General features: G+C 39.6%; 2 protein-coding genes across 2 annotated transcripts in view; one reads left to right on the top strand and one right to left on the bottom strand.

Moving 5' to 3' along the window:
• HBP1 (HMG-box transcription factor 1) overlaps nucleotides 1-17,738 on the top strand; it is a 17,917-nt gene extending 179 nt beyond the window's left edge. Inside the window, exons 2-11 of the mRNA XM_009328320.1 lie at nucleotides 2,954-3,146; nucleotides 4,263-4,497; nucleotides 5,408-5,540; nucleotides 6,338-6,449; nucleotides 6,697-6,809; nucleotides 7,149-7,305; nucleotides 7,865-8,009; nucleotides 10,444-10,773; nucleotides 14,796-14,937; nucleotides 16,626-17,738. Of these exons, the coding sequence (XP_009326595.1) occupies nucleotides 2,978-3,146; nucleotides 4,263-4,497; nucleotides 5,408-5,540; nucleotides 6,338-6,449; nucleotides 6,697-6,809; nucleotides 7,149-7,305; nucleotides 7,865-8,009; nucleotides 10,444-10,773; nucleotides 14,796-14,937; nucleotides 16,626-16,643 (1,554 nt within the window). The 5' untranslated portion in view covers nucleotides 2,954-2,977 and the 3' untranslated portion in view covers nucleotides 16,644-17,738. The remainder of the gene's footprint in view (nucleotides 1-2,953; nucleotides 3,147-4,262; nucleotides 4,498-5,407; nucleotides 5,541-6,337; nucleotides 6,450-6,696; nucleotides 6,810-7,148; nucleotides 7,306-7,864; nucleotides 8,010-10,443; nucleotides 10,774-14,795; nucleotides 14,938-16,625) is intronic.
• A 160-nt stretch (nucleotides 17,739-17,898) lies between these two features.
• The window catches only part of COG5 (component of oligomeric golgi complex 5), a 193,646-nt gene continuing 189,832 nt past the window's right edge, over nucleotides 17,899-21,712 (bottom strand). Inside the window, exon 22 of the mRNA XM_009328367.1 lies at nucleotides 17,899-18,600. Within this exon, the coding sequence (XP_009326642.1) occupies nucleotides 18,486-18,600 (115 nt within the window). The 3' untranslated portion in view covers nucleotides 17,899-18,485. The remainder of the gene's footprint in view (nucleotides 18,601-21,712) is intronic.

Raw genomic sequence — 21,712 nt, 5'->3', positions numbered from 1 at the left:
CAGCCGCAGTCTTTATTTACTTCTGGATTTATTTTTGTCCCTCAAAAATAGACATGGTTTAATTAATAAAGCCCTTTGTTAATATTGCTACTTGTTTTAGCATGACAAATTGACTTATTTTAAAGCACAAATTCATAAAGTCATGTAGCGTCTAAAGAAAATGGCAGTAATTATAGTCCTGTGAAGCATACTTCTAGAAAACATCAAAACGCAACAAGTTTTGAACATGAAGTTGAATTGAAAAAAAAAAATCTTTACAAGCTAATTAATGATCATTTCCCTTACTGTTCCAAAAGATTGAAAGGCTGAGGACAAGAGAAGCACATGATGTCCAAAGCAGGCTTTAATCAAGCAGAATAAAAAATTGAAAAGTAAAGTTGGGCACTTACTTTGTTTTTCTTTTTAATTCATTTGTTAGAGGATTTTTTGGCTTTTGTACACGGGTGGCTTTGGTTTAGAGAAATTCTTGTGACTTGGAAGAACAATTCATTTCTCAAACAAGTATCTTTCTTGTCAGACTAGCACGTTGTATCTGCACCTTATCTCTGACCTTTAGTGTGTTGGGATACCAGGACAGGTACTTTCAAATCTTGGCAGCTGGCAGGAAGGAAGGAGAAGGTAACATTCCCAAAATAAGTTAGCTTGTTCATTTTGGCAAGAAAATGGGAAAGGAAGAGAGAAAAAAACAGAGGGAAAAACAAGGCAGAAGGAGGGAAAGGAAGGATGTAGACAAGCCAGAAAAACAAGGAGTGGCTTTTCAGAGTTGGTTACTTGGAGACAGTCATCAAGGTCCTGACCTGTGCTACTGAGGTCTGATTTTTCTGTTCAGAAATGACTGAGCCTTCTGCTCTCGTGGTGTTCTGTAATTTTACTGTCCCTCGTGGGTAACAGAGGAATAATTTGCATTAAAGATGCTTCTTAGAGGTGAAATATACACACTATTGATAGTTTATTTGATTGTATATTCTCATTTCTCTTACCTTCCCTCTCCACCTCCTTAAAATCAGAATTACACTGTTGTGGTTTTTGTAGTAGTGCCATTTCAGTAGAATCGAACATCTTTTTATGTTTGGAATGCAAGTTTATGTAAGTTCTGCATGTATTTGAAAGATTAGGAAATGAGAAGGTTAGAAATTTTCCAGTAAAAAAAAATATACTGATTAGGTCAGGCCTCTTCTCGTAGGGCCAGTACGTAATTCAAAGGGTTATGTCTGAACTATATTATGTACAGGACAAGCTGCAAAATGAATGAAACTAATTCATAGAATGAGTAAAAACGTGGAATATTGTTAATGTTGGCTGTATACACACAATACCTTTTAACTGTTTATTAAAATAAAGCTGGTTTTTTTTCATAATTACTAACAGATGGCTTTTTATGCATTATACTAAGGGAACTTCTAGGACAATAGGCTTACTGTTTCATATGAAAATATTAGACTTTTTAGCTATTGTTTGTATTTCTCTAATGTGGTCCATGATAGCTTACTTAGTGGACATGCATGTGGTAGGCTTTTCAGATTTTCTTTCTTACTGAGCTGTGTTTTCTGCTCTTTTGTGAGGGACTCCGATTACTTTTCCAATGACACTTCATTAAAGTACAAGGTAATCATGTTATGGTAGCTTTAATTCATCATTATCTGAAAAAAAACACTAGATAACCAAATTACTAAAGGCTGGATAACCTTGTTTTCCAGCTTTTAGAGGTAGTGGTTGTGTAGAATAATCACACAGTTCTCTGACTGCTGAAGATGATTTAAAGTACTTCTTTTGGTATAAATGTATTGGGATTTGGGGAAATGAAACTGCAGTGAAATCTACTAGTAGAGGCTTCCCTTTCTTTCCGTTTACAACGCAGTTAAGGATGTTAGCAGTCAAATGTGTTTGAGACTATACCTAGAGTTGAGATAGCAAGGGGTGTGAAGGGCAGTGAAGAAGGCTTCTGTGGATACGCCAGTGGTGAAAGGGGGACTAGGGAAAACATGGGCCTGATGCTAAATGGCGTAGGAGACCTAATGTCAACAGATTGAGGACGACATCTTCTTTGCTTTGGTCTTTATTTGCAAGGCCTGTTTCCAGGTTCCTCGAGTCCCTGGGCCTAGCAACACGCGTCTGACGGAGCGAGGTACTTGTGTGTCTACGGTAGAGGAAGAGCAAGTTAGGGGCAGGCCAGTTGCGTGAGCCAGCCATGCGCAAGTCGGTGAGACCGGATAGGATGCGTCACGGGGAGCTGGCCAGTGTCATTGTGAGGATGGTCTCCAAAAGGCAGTGGATTTGGTGGCGGGAGGGCTCCCAATGACTGGAAAAAAAGAAAACGTCACACCTGGCTTGAAGGAGGAGGATGTGGGGGAACTACAGGCTGGTCAGCCTAACCTTAGCCTTCAGGTAGATTGTGGAACAGATCCTCCTACAGCCATGTCCTGGCTCGTACAAGGCAAGAAGGTGACTGGGAATAGCCAGGATGGATTAACCAAAGGCAAATCTTGTATGACCCGTCTGATTGCCTGCTGTGACAGGATGCGTGGCTCAGGGTACCAAGTGAATGTTGTTTACCTTGGCTTGAGTGGTGGTTGAGGAGATGACCCCAGACTCTTGGAGACAGTGGGCACAGGCTGTGGCAAGGGAAGTTCAAATGGTGCGTAAGGAACAACTTGTTTACAGCAAGAGTGGTCACTGGAACAGGTTCCTGGGAAGTGTCAGGGAATCTCCATCCTTTGAGATACTAGAAACTCAAGTGGCCAGGGTCCCAAGCAGCCTCATCTGACTTCAGAGCTGGCTCTGCTTTCTGCAGGGGTTGTACCAGATAATCTCTAGAGGTCCCTTTCAAGCTAAATTATGCTGTGATTCTCAACAGATTATGGAGGGTTTAGGGTTCTGGTAATGAAGTAGCCTGTCAGATGCAACTTAAAACAATTTATGTGTATACAAATTTTTAACCTCTGTCTCTTTAAAGTCAGATACTTTGGAGCATCCTAACATGGTGTGGGAAGTGAAGACAAATCAAATGCCTAATGCAGTTCAGAAACTCCTTCTGGTAGTGGACAAGAGAACTTCAGGGATGAATGAGTCACTGGAGTTGCTGAAGTGTAATGAAAACCTGCCCTCTTCTCCTGGATATGCATCCTGTGATGAACACATGGAACTTGGTAAATAACATGACTTTTTCAGAAGGAGCCAAGTTCTGAAGTTTGTTGTATTTTTCCTATAGTGAAATTACTGGAACCTGACTGAATGAGATTACTGATTTTTAACTTAAGTAGGGCAGGAAATATGACAATGAATTGTGACATCTGAAGGTCTTATTTTGCAGTCACTTTTCCCTTTAACCCATTTCCAGTTCTGATACACTGGCTTGTTGACTTAAATGTGTTCTTGAACTCAGAGCTACAAATTTCTGCTCTTAATCTCCAGAAGAGCTTTTTTTGGCACAAGAATAACAAACAGAAAGCTCAAGAGCTCCTCCTAAAGGGAAATGATGCTGCTTTAGATCAGCTGCAAATAGAGATTCTGGGCTAGAGGAACATTTAACTTCAGTTCTTATATATTGGAGAAAAATAGCATGTACATTAGAAAGTATTGATATAATCAATGAAATATTAACACATTTAATTGACGTCATGGAGTGATTAAGAATAACAGTACTTTGTTACATGAAAGCTTGTAACATAGACTTTTGTTAACAAGCTGGGCTCACTTCTGCTATCCTGTATAACATGTGAAACGTGTAGATTATTGATAGGAATTCACCCCTACCAGGCTGTATACCCAGCTTTCATGACTTCTGAGTTATTTAATTCCAGTTCCCTGGTGGAAACATGGAAAACTTTTAGCTTGTACAGCCCCTGATCTTGATAATTTTTAGTGTCACACCTGCTAGGGCAGATTAATTTAGTTGCCTTTTGTTGAATGTTTTAGTGTTTTAGTGAAGCATGTTGCTACTTTTGCATAATTCTGCAGTACAATTCCGTGTAAATTAGTCAGTCTAGTAAAAACTTTAAAACCAGAACTATATTTTTATCTGGTTACTTAATGTTTTTCTTAAATTGCTTGTATGAATGTATAATAGACTAGAGATGTGATTATTTCTGTGGCCATTTTGTCAGTATTATGAATAGGGTTTGTGAAATGTTGGTAATTGTGATATGAGAAAATAAAGTTAGTTACTTCATTGTGGTTCCTTTTTGATTTTTACTTGCAAGGTTTGGTGTCAACTAGACTTTATCAATGGGTATAATTATGGTAATTTGTGCATTTGTTTGTAGATGATCTTCCTGAACTACAGGCTGTGCAGACAGATTCTACCCCACCTGCACTTTTTCAGCTTGGTGCTGATGTTTCACACCAGGAATGTTCAAGGCCTTCATGGAACCAACATACCTCAAACAGCAATTCAGAAAGTACTTATTCTTGTGAGAATGGGGTGAACTGGTTGACAGAATTAGCAAATATAGCCACAAGTCCTCAGAGTCCTTTGATGCAGTGCTCTTTTTATAACAGGTACTGACATTTGTTTCAATTTTGAACTCTTTAAGATTTGTGATATTATGTGTCCAGAAACATTTCCTTCACTCTTCACACCCTCTGACTTTGAACTGGAGCCCCATTTTTGATCTTGCTATATAGTAACTTTATTCTTCTGCGGAAGATTGCACAGGACTCGTTTCAGAACCTGTTGCAAAAGCTGCTTAATTGCCAGCCACGAATGAGGTAGGATGTTATAAGGACATTGCCTAACCACAGAAGGCTCAGAAATCATGAGCATTTACCTCATGTGAAGCAGCAGATGAAAAATGAAGATGAATTTGTTATGTTAAATTCTTAATACTTTACTAGTGCGCTGACTTCAGATTTTTTTTTTAATAGCGCTAATTGGAAATTTAATGCAATGTATTTTGTATTGATACTATTTCAGATTTGTGATCTGTAAATTCCATAAGGCTGTGAGAAGCAGTGTGGGATCTTAGAAATTCCTGGGCTTCACCTTTTATTGTATGGCTTTGGTCTTAGGTTTATAATAAGAAAATTAAGTGCAGTACTGTTAACAGTAATGCAGTTGGGATTTAATCCTTAGGACAGAGCACATGTCTTTATGTACTCTAAGAGTGGGGTATTCACTTCAAGATACTTGTAAAAACTTCAGCATTGTGACAAGGAGATGCTGATGTAGAGGTAGTACCGTCGTTTGGGTGGTATATAGAAGCTATGCAGGAGTTACGCTAAATACTCCCTTTGCCTGAGCTTGCAGCCTATAATCATCCCATTTGAATATTGGTGTGTGGGAAGTTTATTTGGTATTCAGCTCATGCAAACAGAAATATTTGTTAAATAAAAGCATTTTAGAGTAATGGCAGCTAAGTCTTGTGTTGTCTTAGTGTGAGATATTTTGAAATACATTTTTCTATTGTAGATCATCTCCTGTTCACATAATAGCTACAAGCAAAAGTTTACATTCCTATGCACGTCCTCCACCAGGATCCTCAAAGAATGATCCTAACTTCTCCAAGAATGATTTGGATGAAACACCAGTTAGACATGAAAGGGTGAGTTGTTCTGAAACATTTCTGAAATAAATAAAGATGCATGAGTAATGGGTTAAGCTTTTTGAAAAGACAAACTAGTTTAAAAAAATCATCTGTTTAGTTCTAATACCATTTCTATTTAAGCTAGATTTTTTGTTACTTTTTTTTTTTACCCAACACAGTAGGCTTGTAGTGCTACATCATAAAGTCCACATTTTTGTGAAGAGATCACATTCTAAGAAGGCTCTGCTTCTCTTGTAGTTCCTTCTATGGCAAGCTTAAAAAAATTGTATTAACTTGTTTGCTGTCTAGAAAAGGAAATACGGAACCATCTCCTTTTAGACGCACAAAAGCTGTCAGTCCTGCTTCTCCCTTTCCTGCATATTGATGTGTGTGTGAAGCTTGTCTGTTAAAGACACTGAGTTTTTCCCAGTGATTTATCTAGAACCAACTTGGCCCTGCAGCTTTCCAGTGATTTGACCATAGAGTAACGTGTGCTTTGAGTGGTTCTGTGGATGACCAAAGAATGATAGCTTGTAAAATGCTTGCACCTAAGCATAAGATAATCCAGAGGTGTGAAAGGAATCTCAGAGAATGAAACCCAAGAATTTCAGGATGGCACATTTTAAGAAAAGGAGATGAAAATACTCCATTCACATTTACTGCATTCCTTGAATCTTTGTCTTCATGTTACATTCCTGTTAGTATTTAAGGCAAAATGATGACACAGATGCAAATTAGAGAATGTGTCTAAATATAAGACCATCCCTAAAATCTTCGGCAGAAAAATATCAACACCATTTTGCTTTTTTTAATAGGCGAATAGTGAATCAGAATCTGGCATTTTCTGCATGTCATCACTTTCAGATGATGATGATTTAGGATGGTGCCATTCCTGGCCCTCAACTGTTTGGCATTGTTTTCTAAAAGGTAAAAGAACGTGTATCATCAAATAAGTATTTGTTTTGTCTTGTCTTTTTTTTTTTTGTTGTTGGTAACAGGTAAAAAGGTAAAAAGGTAAAAAGGTAAAAAGGTAAAAAGGTAAAAGGTAAAAGAACGTGTATCATCAAATAAGTATTTGTTTTGTCTTGTCTTTTTTTTTTTTGTTGTTGGTAACACAGACTCTTTTACATAACGCTAATATTTTTTTCTTTTTTTCCTTGAAAAAATCTTTTAGGCTCTCGTTTGTGCTTTCATAAAGGACGCAATAAAGAATGGCAGGATGTTGAAGATTTTGCAAGATCTGAAAGCTGTGGAAAAGAGGAAAATCTCCCAGTGAGTCCTTACAAGGTAGCTGTTAGTTCTAATAAATTCATTTCAATACCTGTAGGAAGTACTTAGTTTCTTATGTTATCCCTGTGCCTTTAATTACTGTCTCAGGAAGACAGGTTTATACTAAACTTGTCTAGAGCTGATAACTGTACTATTTGAGTATCTTGCTATAAAGCAATTGAACTGAATTCATTTAGGTATGTTTTGAATGTTACATCGTCTTTGTTCATTTCTAGCGAGAGCACTTAGAATGTTGGTATTTTTTAGTATAATGTAAGATGATGAATATACACCTACAGTATATGCAGGTATGTGCTTTTTTGGGGGGAAAATTTTGAACTGTACGTACATTTACAGGGCTATGGTTCCGATGGTTTGAAGTTGATTTCTCATGAAGAAAGCATTTCCTTTGGTGAGTCAGTGCTGAAGCTGACTTTTGATCCTGGCACAGTGGAAGATGGCTTGCTGACAGTGGAATGCAGACTTGATCATCCTTTTTATGTTAAAAATAAAGGTATGAAATACTGCAAGGATACTTGGTTGTATATTAAAATATTCTTAGAAAGTGGTTGCAGATTTCATTGGCATCCCATGTTGCTCAAGAAATTGATAAAAGCGGTGTTGTAGAATCAATTTACTATCTTTGTAAAGAAATCTGGAATTTGAACAAACAAAACTAAAGCTATAAAGCTACAGAAATACTGCATATCTCTTAAGGCAAGATTTGATCAAGTATATAAATGGAGCTCAGGAGAGCAGAAAAATTGGGGGGAGAAAGGAAAGCTGCAAATAAAGGAGGCTTTTCTCACTCGCTAAACATGAAACTTCTGATGATAAAAGTTTCCAAGTTTTGATTACTTTTTTTGCTAGAATAAGATTTTACTTGTGATAAAAATAAATTATTTGCGGTAAGAATTCCCTGAGTAAGTGTTTCTGATTTTTCTTTTGGGTGAAAGAAACGACATCAGAGCATTTTTTATAAAATGATACCATTTAGAGATATAGGATTGCTCCAATTAAGAACTAGAGAGATTGTCTGGCCGTTTGTCTAATTTAACTCTTTACCACTTCAGGTTGGTCATCTTTTTATCCAAGCTTGACTGTGGTACAGCATGGCATTCCATGCTGTGAAATGCATCTTGGAGATCTGTGTCTACCTCCTGGACACCCTGATGCCATTAACTTTGATGATTCAGGTGTTTTTGATACATTTAAAAGGTAATTTTTGGATAAAGTGGCCTCAGTGGTTCTTGTATTTAATGAGTAGGCACCTTAAGTCTACAAGAATTTGAAGCATTATGTAGAGCGAAAAGAGAATACTTTTGGTAATACAAGATAAATGAGAGGGGAAAAATGAAGACTGAATACTAGGAAAGCTGTGTAATTATGTGCTCTGCTAAACTGCAAAGTAGTACCTTGGAGTGAAAGAACTTTTCAACCCCTTTTTATGATAGTTTAAGCCAGATTGGATAAAGCAGTAAAAATACATATATATTATCTGTATGAATTCCTCAGGTAAAGTGGGTTATGTTTGAAAAACCTAGTACAGTTTTCCCCACAATAGTATGTCTGCCAGGTATTAACTTGTGCTTCATATGCAGCTATGTATCTGAATTATCTAAGCAGTTTCTTAGCAATAAATGCATGTGCTATGGCTTTAGAATACAGTACTTTCACAATTAGTTCTTCTTATTTTTATATATTCTGCTTTTTGTGATTCTTTTCCAATATATCAAACTTACCTAACTTCAGAGTTTGATTAACTTCGAGGTTTGCCTTGCTTTGAGCAAGAAGTTCAACCAGATAACCTTCAGAGGTCCCATCCAACATAAATTATTCTAAGATTCTAAGAAAATAATATTACTCATAAAAATTTTTCTATACTATTTTGAGATTCCTAGGTTTAGTAGAATCCATCTTCTCCTATGATGTTAGCTCCTTTTTAGCATCTGGTTTTTAGTCCAGTTGCTTTTTGGTTTTTTTTTTTACAATAGAAAAAATGAATTTAAAATGGCTGTCTGCAGTTCAAGCCCTAGGAGCTCTTGTATGATTTCAGTCTGGCATAGAGAGTGAGTTCAAATTGCTTGTCTGCACTCATTTGCTGTCTGCGTTTTTTTCTTCTTCTTAACTTCTATTCTGAACTGCATATGTAGAGAGCTGTTAGAATCATTATATTTACATCTCACTGAAGAAATTGGACTTGGGGCTCCTTACTCATCCTGCAGCCCAGCTGAATACTGCCTGGACACTTCAAATTCTTTGTCTCTCTTTCTGGGCAGAAGGGAGTAGTCACTAAGAAAGGAGCGTGCAGCAGCACCTGTGGTTAACAGGACAGAAGAGTTAAAAAACAAAATCCTGTTGCTGTGTTGTGGGAAGAAGATTAGGAATAGGGAGGGTGCTGGACTATTTGTAGAACAGAGAGGTCCTTTCTCATTGTCTTGTGAACTTGCCTGCAAGGTTGTCGGCGTTATCCCTTCTTTGTTGCTTTTTACTTTTCTAAGGGATTTTGGAGGCAACCCTTCAGGCTCCACCCTTGCGTTTGGTTCTGTCCCACAGAAAGGAGCTGCCTTTGCAGATGGAGGCCGGACTACCACTTGCAGTCTTTCCTTGCTAGTAGTTCTTCTTTGTGTTCAGAAAAAAAACTCTTCAAAGCCCTTATTTTTGCCATAAATTTAGGCACATTGAGCAGTGGGTGAGCAGAGCCTTAGAGTTATATACATTTTATGTTTATTTTGTGGTGGTAACTTGGTGGTTTAGATTTATGATCGAGTAGCACCTTTGCAAGTGTGTTTTCCCCATATAGCATGCTAAAGATAGTATAGTCTGTGGTTCCCAGACTGATCTGCACACACCTGGAGATGATAACAAATATTCTGTGGAATTAAACTTCTTCTGTAGTGGTTAGAGGTTAATTGTAGGTGTTGGTCAACAAAAAATTAGAACAGTTTATAGTGTTTGGAGGTCTAAATTGTATGGAAGCAACTCATCTAAGCTGTTGAAATACTTTGAAATATCGAGGAATCTCACATTTTTGTCGCTAGAGGGCAGACATTTGTCAGCTTTGAATCAAATAGTATGCAACATCGTGGGTCTTTAAACAATTTTTTAATCTCAGTGGAAGGTTTGTCTGTAAAATAATATGCATTTAACTGCCTAAAGAAGTTAGTTATACCATAGTGTATATAATACAGTTTATTTTAATTTAGTGGTTTCATATTTGTAATTAATATATATTTGCAAGTGAACTCAACACTTACTCTTCCCACATCAGTTGTCCCTTTCAGTACCTATCATTCACTGACCAGATTTGATTTATGGTAAGGACAGAAGCAGAAAGAAGGAAGCATATTTCAAAAGAGGATGAAATTTGGAGACAGTGTATAATTAATTGATATACAGCTGGGGAGTTGATAGTACACAGCAGACCTTGCAAAGTTGCAGTCCGCCATCACATTGGAAAAACTCTTAATTCATCTGCAAAGTTTTGGTGGTTTTTTTTTTTCACACTGACATCTGCATCAAACACAAATCATTATGTCACACAAAAGAGACCAGAATACTCGAAGTGTAGTACAGATGAAGAGTGAACAGCTATTTAGGGATTTTACATGAAAATTACTTGATCATTTTATGATATGTCTTTTTCTTGTAGTTATGATTTTACACCAATGGATTCCTCTGCAGTTTATGTGCTAAGCAGCATGGCTCGCCAGCGTCGCGCTTCTCTATCTTGCGGAGGATCAAACAATCAAGATGCTGAGAGATCAGAATGCAGTAGTAAAAACTGTGCGTCTACTGCATCGTCACATCTTTCCTCCAATTCTTTGTACAACAAAGCTGGCAAAAGCCACAGCTCAGGGACTGCAAGTACTGTGAGTGCCACTTCTCCAAACAAGTGCAAAAGACCAATGAATGCCTTCATGCTTTTTGCCAAAAAATACAGAGTTGAATATACTCAGATGTATCCAGGGAAAGACAACAGGTAATGGTATAAAATTGTAGTTTTGTTATTACTGGTCAGCTAGCAGAATATCTGTGTCCCACCTTTAAATTTAAGTGGACTAAATTTTGCTTTTGAAATAAAATGTCTGTGTGTTGTTTTAAGAACAAGTTTTGAAAGATGCTGACACAAAGCTGAATTTATGGGCGGACTTCAAATATTTACAGTACTCAGTAAATTTGACACAAGCCATTTTTGGCAAACTTACCTTCTGAGAAAACATTTGGGTAAAGCAGCTGACATATGTATATATGTGCACCGGCAGAGTGACAAATACACAACAGTCTTTGTTTACACTGATGAGAAACGTTCTGGGGAAAAAAGTACCCAGGCTCTCTGCTCGTGTGTTGTAATGGAAAAAGGGAATTTCTGGTTCTTCTAATTAAGTCTTGACATAATATTGCAAACTGTTCAGTGAAGTTACTATCATTTATTCTCAGTCTGTATATGGTATTGAATAATGGAGTACCGATTGTTGGGATTTCTGAAAGATCTTAATCCAAACAGTACATTGCCAAATTTTGATTGTCCTAAAGGCATTCAGCAATCTGCTGAAACTTGCAGGAAGAGTCATATCACCCTGTGGCTGGGGGGGGGTGGTGTCTCTGTTGGTTTGTTCTTTTGTTTTTATCTACATGCACGTTCATGTCTGAACTTTTTTTTATAAAGGTGTCCATTATATATGTTTTAAATAATATTTTATGCTAATTGTGCATATGTAAATATAAACTAAAACACATGAACATGCACTGATCTTATGATCAGATTTTTTTATGTATATAATATGAAAACTTACCGTAAAAATTGCGTTGTCACATGAAAATTCTAGTACTAAATCTGGTAAAAGCTAAAGGTGACAGGGCTTTGAGAGGGTTTTAGCTGTTTTATAATGTTCTAATAAGGAGGCTGTAACTGGTGTTGAGAAATAAAATCCTACCATACAAATAACCCATCCTTAAATCCCAGCCAGTCTTGTGTGTCCTGGCAATGATGTTCTGCAATGTTTATAGTCATTTCAGTGAAGCAGATCTGCTGCCTTCAAATTCACTGCAACTGTCAGTGAGAAACCGAACAGAATGTCAGCTAGGAAAGTTTATGATCATTATATCATAAATGGTTTCCCATCCCTGGAAGCGTTCAAGATCAGGTTGGACGGGGCTCTGAGCAACCTGATCGAGTTGAAGATGTCCCTGCTCATTGCAGGGGGGTTGGACTAGATGACCTTTAGAGGTCCCTTCCAATCCAAACCATTCTATGATTCTATATATTTAATTTAAAATGCTGATTTCAAATGGATGCAGTGAACTGGAGCTGCAGCTGGATGGGCGTGAAAATAAGTTGAATATTTAAGTGAGCAGGTTTACCTTGAAGGAAAGCAATGACAAAGTTACAAGGAAGCTTCAGAGTGCACTGCTCACTGTCCCGTTTGGAAGGTGGTGCATTTGGATGCAGTTTCTTGGCATCCATAAGATGCAGTATAGAAGAAATTGTAAGAGTTAGTGATAATTGATTTTATAGGCATTCAGCTAACTGTTGCTTAAGTGTTGCTGGGGCATTTATTAATCTGGCTGTTCAGAGGCAACTTCCATGTTTTTTAAATGTATATATGTGTCATTTTCAGATTACTGAGTAGATCTTACGGTTGGTTACATATAGTACCCATTTCTGTACACTGGAGTTCTTATGTTCGCTACAGTTATTTTTTCTTATGCACGTAAGAAAGGACAGAACTTGAGGTGCTCCGAGTTAAATGGTCTATTCTGAGACAAAGTAGCTCAAGCCGTGTCAGCAAGATAGCGAGCTGTGAACATTCAAAACCCAAGTCAACATTCACATGATACTTAAAAATATTGTGGACTGTAAGACCGTACTTGAGAAACTGGTGTTAGGGTAGCACTTGTTTCTTTTCTAGATATCCTCACTGTAACTGTAGTTGGACTTGATTGCGCGTTCAGAAATACTTGAATAATTTTTGAGTAGTATACGTTCTAAAGATGAAGAAAATCACCTAAACTATTAACAGCATTTGTTCACACTGAACATAATTACTGAGTAAACTTGAGTCATTCTCAACTACTGTGACAATTAACTTCTGAATTAACTGCAGTATAAGGGATTGCATCCTGCACATCAGTCTGTCGCTAACATGTTGTCAGGTATCTTGCCAGCGTTTTGAGAGGACAAAGGCAGCGTACAGGGCACTGCGAAGTTCTGATGAGGTGAAGGGCACCTAAGGCAGTGATGCAGTAGGGTCAGTTTTTTCTTACTTGTTTCTGGTCAGGAGAATTAGGTCTCTGTTACGTCAGGCAATTACTCTGTACACATCTTTCGTCAGTCTCATTCATTTGCTCATGGAACTATTTCCTTGGAAAATGCAGCTTTTGTCTCTGCATTAGATTTTTCAAGTGTTTGAAATGTACAGATCTGTACTCACTTTCAGTGCCTCAGTGCAGTTTTTTCTCTGGAGGTATAAAATACATATTTTTGCATTTGAAATCCAAAGATTTCATAGTGCATTTTTATTTGGAAATGCAATGGCTTTTTCAGCAAACCTGCTCTCTCTGGGTCACTGTGTTCTTTCCTGCGGGTATGAGTGACTCAGTACAAACTGGTGACCAAAACCAGACAGGTTTCTGGTGCTGTTGGTTGGCCTCTGGATACTGCCAAAACATGAAAAATCTGCTAATTAAACTGGAGTGTGTATACTTCTGATGATAGACCAAAGATACCGGTTCTTAATTTGGATAGAAAATCAGAAATTCCATTGCCAAAGAGACAGGCTGTGCAAATGGATTTGACGTTGATGGGATCTGGTTGCAGCACGAGGAGTTTGCTCTAAGGAGTCACCAGAGCATGTGACAGCACGGGCTTAACCGCAGCCCCAGTGGAGTTCTTGCTGTGCTCTCTGAGTGCTCTGCAGCTCGTGGAAGCCTGAACGGTACTACACGGTCTTGCAGGATTAAAATCCATTTTCTTGGTATGGTGCAGAAAAGCCTTCAGAATTGCTGTATGTGAAATGCTATGGAAATGGTTGATGACACTCTGCTCTTCCTGATTCTGTTAGAAAGTCTATGAACAGCTTTGCTGCCAGCAAGGAACTTTTTAATATGGTAAAGCAAAGTACTTAGTTGTATACACCTTTTTCTTAAAGCTGATCATAGAACTTTCATCACTGTACTCTGAAGCCAAAGCGCACCTACTCAGTAGTTCAGTAATTGTCACTGATAAAAGAGCTGTTGTTTAGAGATTCTCATTCAGCTAAAGGATGGAGTTAAAGCTTTAATGGAATATTGATCCAGCTTTTGGGAGTGCAGTTAAGCAATATGGCATGATAATATGGGGAAACATTGTCCAAAAGACATCAAGTTCGTAAGGAGTAGGGAAGCAATTCATTCAGTTTCTGGAAATGATGATAGGTGCGTTAGAACAAATGGTTCCTTTTGCCTAGAAACGGGAACTTACCAGTATGGTCCGCCCAGTATGGATTAAAGGTGGAGGAAGCTACACACATCTATTAAGTAGACATGGGGGTTTGCAGTTAATCAAATGTTTGTTTGGGTGAGGTCATATTCAGATCATTGCCCTAACATGAGAGAACATATTTTCAGCAAATCTGTCATATGATCTGGTACGAAAGTAGAGCAAAACAAACGTGAGTTACCATTTGGTGGTGGTTTTTTTAACGTCCCTATTTTGCCTGTTTTGCTGGTTTATGCGAGCTGCTGTGTATTCAAATGTACACCCTTTGAAATGTTCAGATGTGCCTTGACCCATGCTCAGGTAACACAGAAGTCTCAGCTGTTTAACTGTTAAAGGAGTATGAGAAGATAATCAGAAACAAGATTGTTTAAAAAAAATTTTTTAAAGATACAGTTGATTTCTTCTATGTGTATAACTCCCACATTTAACTTTTGTCTTCTTTAAAGTGCTGAGATAAAAAAGAAAAAAATAAGGGTGTTTCTTAACACCCTGCCCTGACCGTACTGTAAACATTTATCTTGCAGAGCCATAAGTGTGATACTCGGTGACAGGTGGAAGAAGATGAAAAATGAAGAAAGACGGATGTACACACTAGAAGCCAAGGCCTTGGCGGAAGAACAGAAACGTTTAAATCCTGACTGTTGGAAACGAAAACGAACAAATTCTGTATGTTTGTGAAGCAGTCTTTTACATTATGCAGTTAAACGTGTTCGTACGGTAGCTACAGTGGTTTTTGTTTAGGATAAACTCTGCTATGTGCTTCGTTCTTGGTAGCCCAAACCTTCATTTTACTCCCCTGTGCTGCGTGACCTGCTTTTGCACAGTTGGCAGGAGATCAGGAGAGGGTCTGTCTCCGAGTATTTTATGGGAGTTCTGTGAATTCTGTTGGACTGAAAGTGGGTGTGCTTGTGAAATACAGAGGAAGGGCACGCGACCTTTTGTTTGAAGTAACTGCATTTATAAGGTTGTACCTAAATTACATCTGTCCATTCCCCTCAAAACCACTTAAACTTTCACAAAATCCTTCTCTGTTGTGATTCAGTCAGTCTCCTTCTTCAGTAAAAGCTTTTTCTTTACCATTTTCTCTTTTTTACTCATAATTTATATAAGCATATATGACGTTATTGAGGGAGCAAATTAATTTTTTTCCCATTAATCCCTTTCATTTATTACTCTGTTTTAATTGCAAAATAAATACAATAGATAACACTTCTGTAGGGAAAGATAACACTTCCGTAGGGAAATAAATTGTTTTCCACTTTGTAGAAGGCCACCAATTTTAAGAGTCTGCAGCAATGTATTAGTAGGTGGTGGGTGTATTAGGTAAGATGAGGGCTTTCAAGCTAATACGTCATATCAAGAGAACATCAAAAAAAGGAGATTCTGCCAACCTGCATGTTCAGCTAGAAGAGCAGGTTGGAAGGAAAGATCCACTGAGGTGCACAGAATGCAGGTCAGGTCCTTTCATCAGCCATTTTATGCCTGGGTAGGAGCATCGAGCGTGGTGTGGACTTCACAGGTTTAAGATTTCATCCGCAAATTACCCCCCTTCCTTTCATGTGTAAATGAGAGTACTCTCTCAAGAGCATATGCAAGTGTTGCCTTAAGACTGAGTAAGAAATGCTCCAACGCTAAGTTGCTTCTTACTGCTGTACATACTTGGTGCTGAGTTTTCAGTCCCTTGTTGCAGAAGGTTTCACCACATCCCAGCTGCTAGGAACAAGCTGTTTTTCTCTTCTCTGTATTCTATTTTAATCAACAGTGACAGCTTCTGTTAGATCTCCTTGTGGGTTTAGTTAAAATACTACTACTTATTCTGCTTTTACACTACTGCAGTCTTGGGCACTGGATGGTGAGATCAGGTTCACTTCACACGTACGCCTGTGAGCTTCGAGGAACTCAGTGGGGGTGTTTGTCTGTGACTGAGAGGAACAGTGATGGGTTGGCCTTAGTAAGAGGATGGCTTTCTTACCCGACCTTGTAGTAGGATTTTCCTTGTCCTTAGGGTCTTCAGGCCAAGGTAACAGTAGCTGTAGAACCTGTTACCTCAGTGTCGCAGCAGGAAATACCTTTTCTAATTGTTTTTTGTCAGTGAACTAAGAATTTTGTTTGCAGCTTGGTTACCTTATCAAGTAATGATGGTGGACTCCAGGCTGTGACAGAAAAGTCTTGATGGTCTTTTGATGATCAGGGGATAAAATCATCTGTTTCGGCCTTTTGTTTTCTTCTGAGCACCCGACCAATGATTACAAGTACTTGTGGCTTCCAAAACAAGTGTGTGCTAGATGTAAGATAATGTCTACTTCCCCTTTGCTTGGTAACCGCTAACCTGGTTTTCTCTTCTCTTTTCTCAGGGCTCACAACAGCATTAAGCCAGAATTTTCCTGTTAACTCTGTATTTACAAAATGGCTGTTGCTTGATGGCAAGAAGATGCAAGATCAAGGTCTTACTATTTGTTGTGACTTTGTGTGACCATAAAATACTGGCACCATCGAGTCGGAGATGATCTAATATGAGTGCAGATTTGCTTTTTACAATAGAACATTAAGTAAGCTAAAACTATCAACATTTTAAACCAAATTGCCTTATTTTTCTTCCAAACTTCATATATGTATCAGGTAATATAGGCTTGAAAATGGATATCCTGTGGTGCTAAAGTACTTTAGAAAGAGGCGAAGGAGGCGTGTATAAATGTTTATTTTTAAAAGAAAATGTACAAAAAGGGGAATTTTAAAATACGTAACAGCTGTTTATATACATTGATTCTTATTGCTGATTAATATGTATTGCACAACCATATTATTAATTACGATTCTGGGACCTGGGATTTTCTGAAATGGCAAAATGTATTACCAGTCTCTAGCTTCCCAGCCTGCCCAGATGCCAACAAGTTACCGGAACATGTGGTAAATGGAGAGCGTAGCGTAACGTAGCACAGGAGCTGCTTCTTGGGTTGCCACGTATAAAATCTGTATCCACAAGTGAGATGTTTTTGCACCAGCTGGCAATAGCGAGAGCTGTTATTTCCAGTGGAAACAATGGCCCAGGCCAGCATGAAACGAATAAATAGCATTCTCTCAAGAAAAATGGTGCTGTTGATATTGTCACCATCATAGTTTTAACTCTGTGTTTTGTCTTTGCCACATATTCTACAATATTTTATTTTGCCATAAGACATCTTTATGGTGGGGGCAAACTTTGCACTTAACTATACGTGCAACACTTGCACTTTACTTTTTTTTTTTCCTCCAACTGTGTAAAACTAGAGCAGCTGCGTTAGGATTACAATTGCTTCTGCTGTGAACTTTTACAATCATGGCTTTTCATGTACTAAACAGCTGTGTGTTTTTTTTTTTAAGAATCACAACTGTAAATTTCAGTTTATGACACGTCTACATGATGTTGCCCCTAAGATTTTTGCACACTATATTCTTGTATATTATTTCAAATAAATTCATTAAAATTTGGTGTTGCGTATTTTGTGAAACGGAGACTAATCATTAAGTCAGCCCTGCAGAGATGAGCACGTTCTGTGTGGAAGTCTTTACATGAAGCCATCCGAAGTGTCTTTTGATGTTTTCTAGTTAGGAAGCTGCTGAAGAATTTCACATACTGAATTCAAGATTGGATAGCCAGTGTTCTTTATTACAGTTTAAGCAAAAAGAGAGTTGAAATCAATATAAATTATTTCCAAGTGAATAGCAGTGCAATAATCATTTACGTTAGTTATAAATATTTTTCCTTGTGTTAAAATTAGTGATTTTTAGATGGAAACTGATGATTCTAGCATTTCAAAAGTACAATTTTCTGAATAAGGCTAAAATGTATCCAACTGTGTAAAACTGTACTTGTAGGAAAAGAGCTACTTCCTTCTTTGATATACTGAGCAATTATACTGTAATATTTGAGCATGTTCTCATTTTACACCTTCCTAAATTCAGAAGGAATGCTGAAGAATGATTCATTTTTATTAGATGCAGATTTACAGCACATAAAATTTGTACGACTTTGTTACAATATTTGTGTATAAATAAGTTCCCCTATAATGCGAATGTAGAGAAAGAAGACAGAAGTTTCATAGGTGAAGAAGGTAAACGCTTTTCATTGTAAAGCTTACGTATTTGGGAACAAGAACCTTAAGTACGTATGTGGCACCAAAGACCCGTGACTGTTACTGTCCGCTCCCTGTTTTGAGAGAGTTGTGCAAACACGTTCACTGAAGGGTCGACATCGCTTTCTGCAGCAGCTGAACCATTATGGGATAGACTGGTGCAAACTCCTTTCCTTCTCTCGCTCTTACTGATTGGACATAAGCTTCCAGTGCACCGCTAAAAAAAAAAAAAAAAAAAAAGCAGCTAAAGCAATTAAATAGCATATGAGTACTGTAAGTTCAGGATCTGCAACTGAAATTAATCGACTTCTTCCCTACTACAGAATTTTCCTCAGATGAACTTACGTGTCTCTGGAAGGAAGTGGGCAAGAAAGGCCTTACAAAGCTGTACATAATTGTTGCATGATCTTTCTCTCCTGTTCTTGCATGGTTTGAGGAGTGAACAAGTTAACATTTAAATCGGCAGCAGCCGCGTGTTGCAGATGGCTTGAAGTGACAGCTCTGACGCACGGGCGCGGGCACATTGCTGTACTGGTAACCTTTAGAAATGAATAGACTCCAGCTGCTGCAGACGCTAAGAGTGCAACTCCCAGAATGAAAACTGGGACACTGGTGAACAACCGAGATGCCTTTAGGTGATTTCCTGGCTACGTCTTTCAAACTGCCGCTGTCCTTCGGGAAATGCCGGGCTAACCCACAGACAAAGGGGGGGGTGTGTGTCTATGTCTTTGCCGTGTTTTTCTCTTACACGTTGTTGTAGGATGTCACACATATAAGTAGTCTTGTGTGATTTACACAAATACAGACATTTCAAAGCTAAAAGGGGCAGCTGTGATTGTCTTGTGCTTGGCTGTACATAATTTAACTTGCTTTACAATACAGGGCCACCTTTCATCCAGCGGTTCTAGTAAATAGTACTGTTGAATGACAGCATATCTGTAAAACAAAGATTTTGTAAATGCTGATCTGTTCAGATTTTTGACTTAATCATTAAGTAGGCCAAGTTAGTTTTGCCATACTTAAATATGGCTTCTAATTTAATTCATTTTTTCCCTCTCCTTGTTTTCTTCTCCTATTTCTTCGTGTTATAGATGCAATGATCGTGGGGTTTCCTTCTAAAAACCCTTTGTTTATATTACATTCCATTGGTGCTATTTACAGTAAAATTGCGACATTTAGGAAAATATGCACAAACAACAGCCCCCATTTCAAGCGGGGACTAAGACAACACCCGGTACAGGCCTGTTCCTCTTCTGGTTGGTGACAGCTGCAGCACTGATACAGGCTGTCATCACAGACCTTCCCGGCCGTACCCAGGCACCATCCCGCAGGGCAGCGGGTCCTGCTGCTAATGCCCAAGCAGCAGAGCTGGAATCGTCACTCGGGGTCACCGAGTGGGGAAGCAGTCCTGGGGTTTTGTCTCCTGCATTCCTTTACGGAAGTGCGGGACACACCAGCACGGCTGCTCTGCCAGGGAGGGGTGCGCTGGGTTTTGGTAATGTGGCAGGAACATTCCCAGTGCCACTGGGGGAAGGTGGGTGCTTGTGCACATCTGGCGATGTGAAGCGGGCCGTGGGGTTGAGGGAGATGGTAGCAGTGTCGTGCATATAAATACACAGCAACTGCTGTAAGGTGGTGGGCAGGGCCGGGGGGAGCGGGGATAGCTGTGTTGATGTTCGCTGCTGCTTCCAACAGCCAAGCTTGCTGTGAAATACTGCATTCCCGCACAGAGTTCAGGGGACCTAAGGCAGCACTGCCAACCCATGCGTGCCTGCTGGCAACTGGAGGTGATGAGAAGTGAGTAGGCATTTAATTAGGCAAGGCCTAAGGAAAGCAGAAGCACTCAAGAGTGAGACTCAGCCTGTGTTTCACACACACATACAGTCTCCTCCTGCAGGAAGATGAGAGAGGAGAGGCCCAGATCCCCGTGGGATGCTGCAGCACTGGGAAGCTACAGCCGAGCCTAGCAAACCTGGCGAACCAGAACAGGAGATGGTAGGAAGAAGTGGGGTCATAATACGCTTTGCTGCCTGCCAGGAAAGCTATTGCTAAACGAGGAAGGGCTCTGAACTTCCTAAATGAAAACTAAAACCCACCCATGCCAGAGCGCTGCTGGGAATCTCCAGCAAAGTTCATTTATTAACAAGCGGGAGACGCTCCTGAGGCCAAGAGCCTGGAGTCGGTTTGCTGGAGAGACGAGTCTGAGCTTTGGGTTCTGAGAAGCCAGTGACAGCGATGACAGCCCGGCCCCGCGAGCAGGTCCCAGGGCTGCATCCGCTCCTGCCAGCACTTCTGACCTCCATCAAAGCCAGGCGCTGATCTGTAAGCCTCCCGGCCAGAGTGCAACAGGAGGAGTTGGGAGTCCACACGTAGCAACACACAGAACCACACGCTTGCAGTCAGACTCCCTGGCCTGTCGCTAATGGAGTCTGACAGGGAGAGTGAAGCGTGCAGCTGTGCTGAGCACAGGATGGGAATGAAACGGCACGGGCACGAGGCAATGCCCACCACCCACCACAGCTCCCGACGTCCCCAGGCAGGGCAGCTGGACTTCAGACTCCCTCTTTTCTGAAACCCAGGACGCATTGTCCGAGACTGAGGTGATGCACAAGGAGGATGGACTGGATAATCGGAGAGAGTTGAGAGGTTTCGGAAAAATAAACTGACTGAGCAAAGAAAAAGTCCCTCGTGCTGGCGGGGATGCGCTTGAGAGCTCTTCAGTTTTGACAACTTACTAGTGGGTTACTGCTGAGGGGTCACACCAGGTACCAACACACTCTGAAGAGTCACTTGGCATTTTTTGCACATCAACAAACAGCCAGAGAAAAGTTATCCTCTGTTACAGCCAGAAAGGCAGGGAAAGAATATTTATTTTATCTAGCCAAAATAAAGCTGATTTTTCGCACCTGGTCAGCTCCCTGAAAACCTTCAGCCTGCTCTTCCCGATGGTCTCTGGGGAGCAGCGCAGGGTTGGAAAGAGGCAACAACTAAAAAAACTGCTTGCTGTAGCCACAAAGCACTTTGAGTGCAGCTCACCTCGCTCCCAGCAAAGGCCATCAGCATGACGGACTGCAGAGAGATCAGGCATAGCCGCAGGTGAGTTTTAAATCCCAAGATTTAAAGAGAAGAAGTGAGACTGGGTGGAAGGGACAGCAGGGAAGTGTGCTTTTTAGATAAACTGGCCTCTCGTGGCAATGAGGGGCAGAGCATGTCACGAGCAGACCAAGCAGTAGGTGGGAGATGCAGGCAGGGAAGGCTCAAGGATCCCATCAAGACGAGGGGAGATGCTTCAGAAGAGTCAGATGTGTCTCACATTCCACTCAGGTCAG

The sequence above is a fragment of the Pygoscelis adeliae genome, unplaced genomic scaffold, assembly GCF_000699105.1.
Source record: "Pygoscelis adeliae isolate BGI_AS28 unplaced genomic scaffold, ASM69910v1 Scaffold267, whole genome shotgun sequence".
Taxonomy (NCBI): Eukaryota; Metazoa; Chordata; class Aves; order Sphenisciformes; family Spheniscidae; genus Pygoscelis; species Pygoscelis adeliae.
This window is presented reverse-complemented; position numbering and strand designations above follow the sequence as displayed.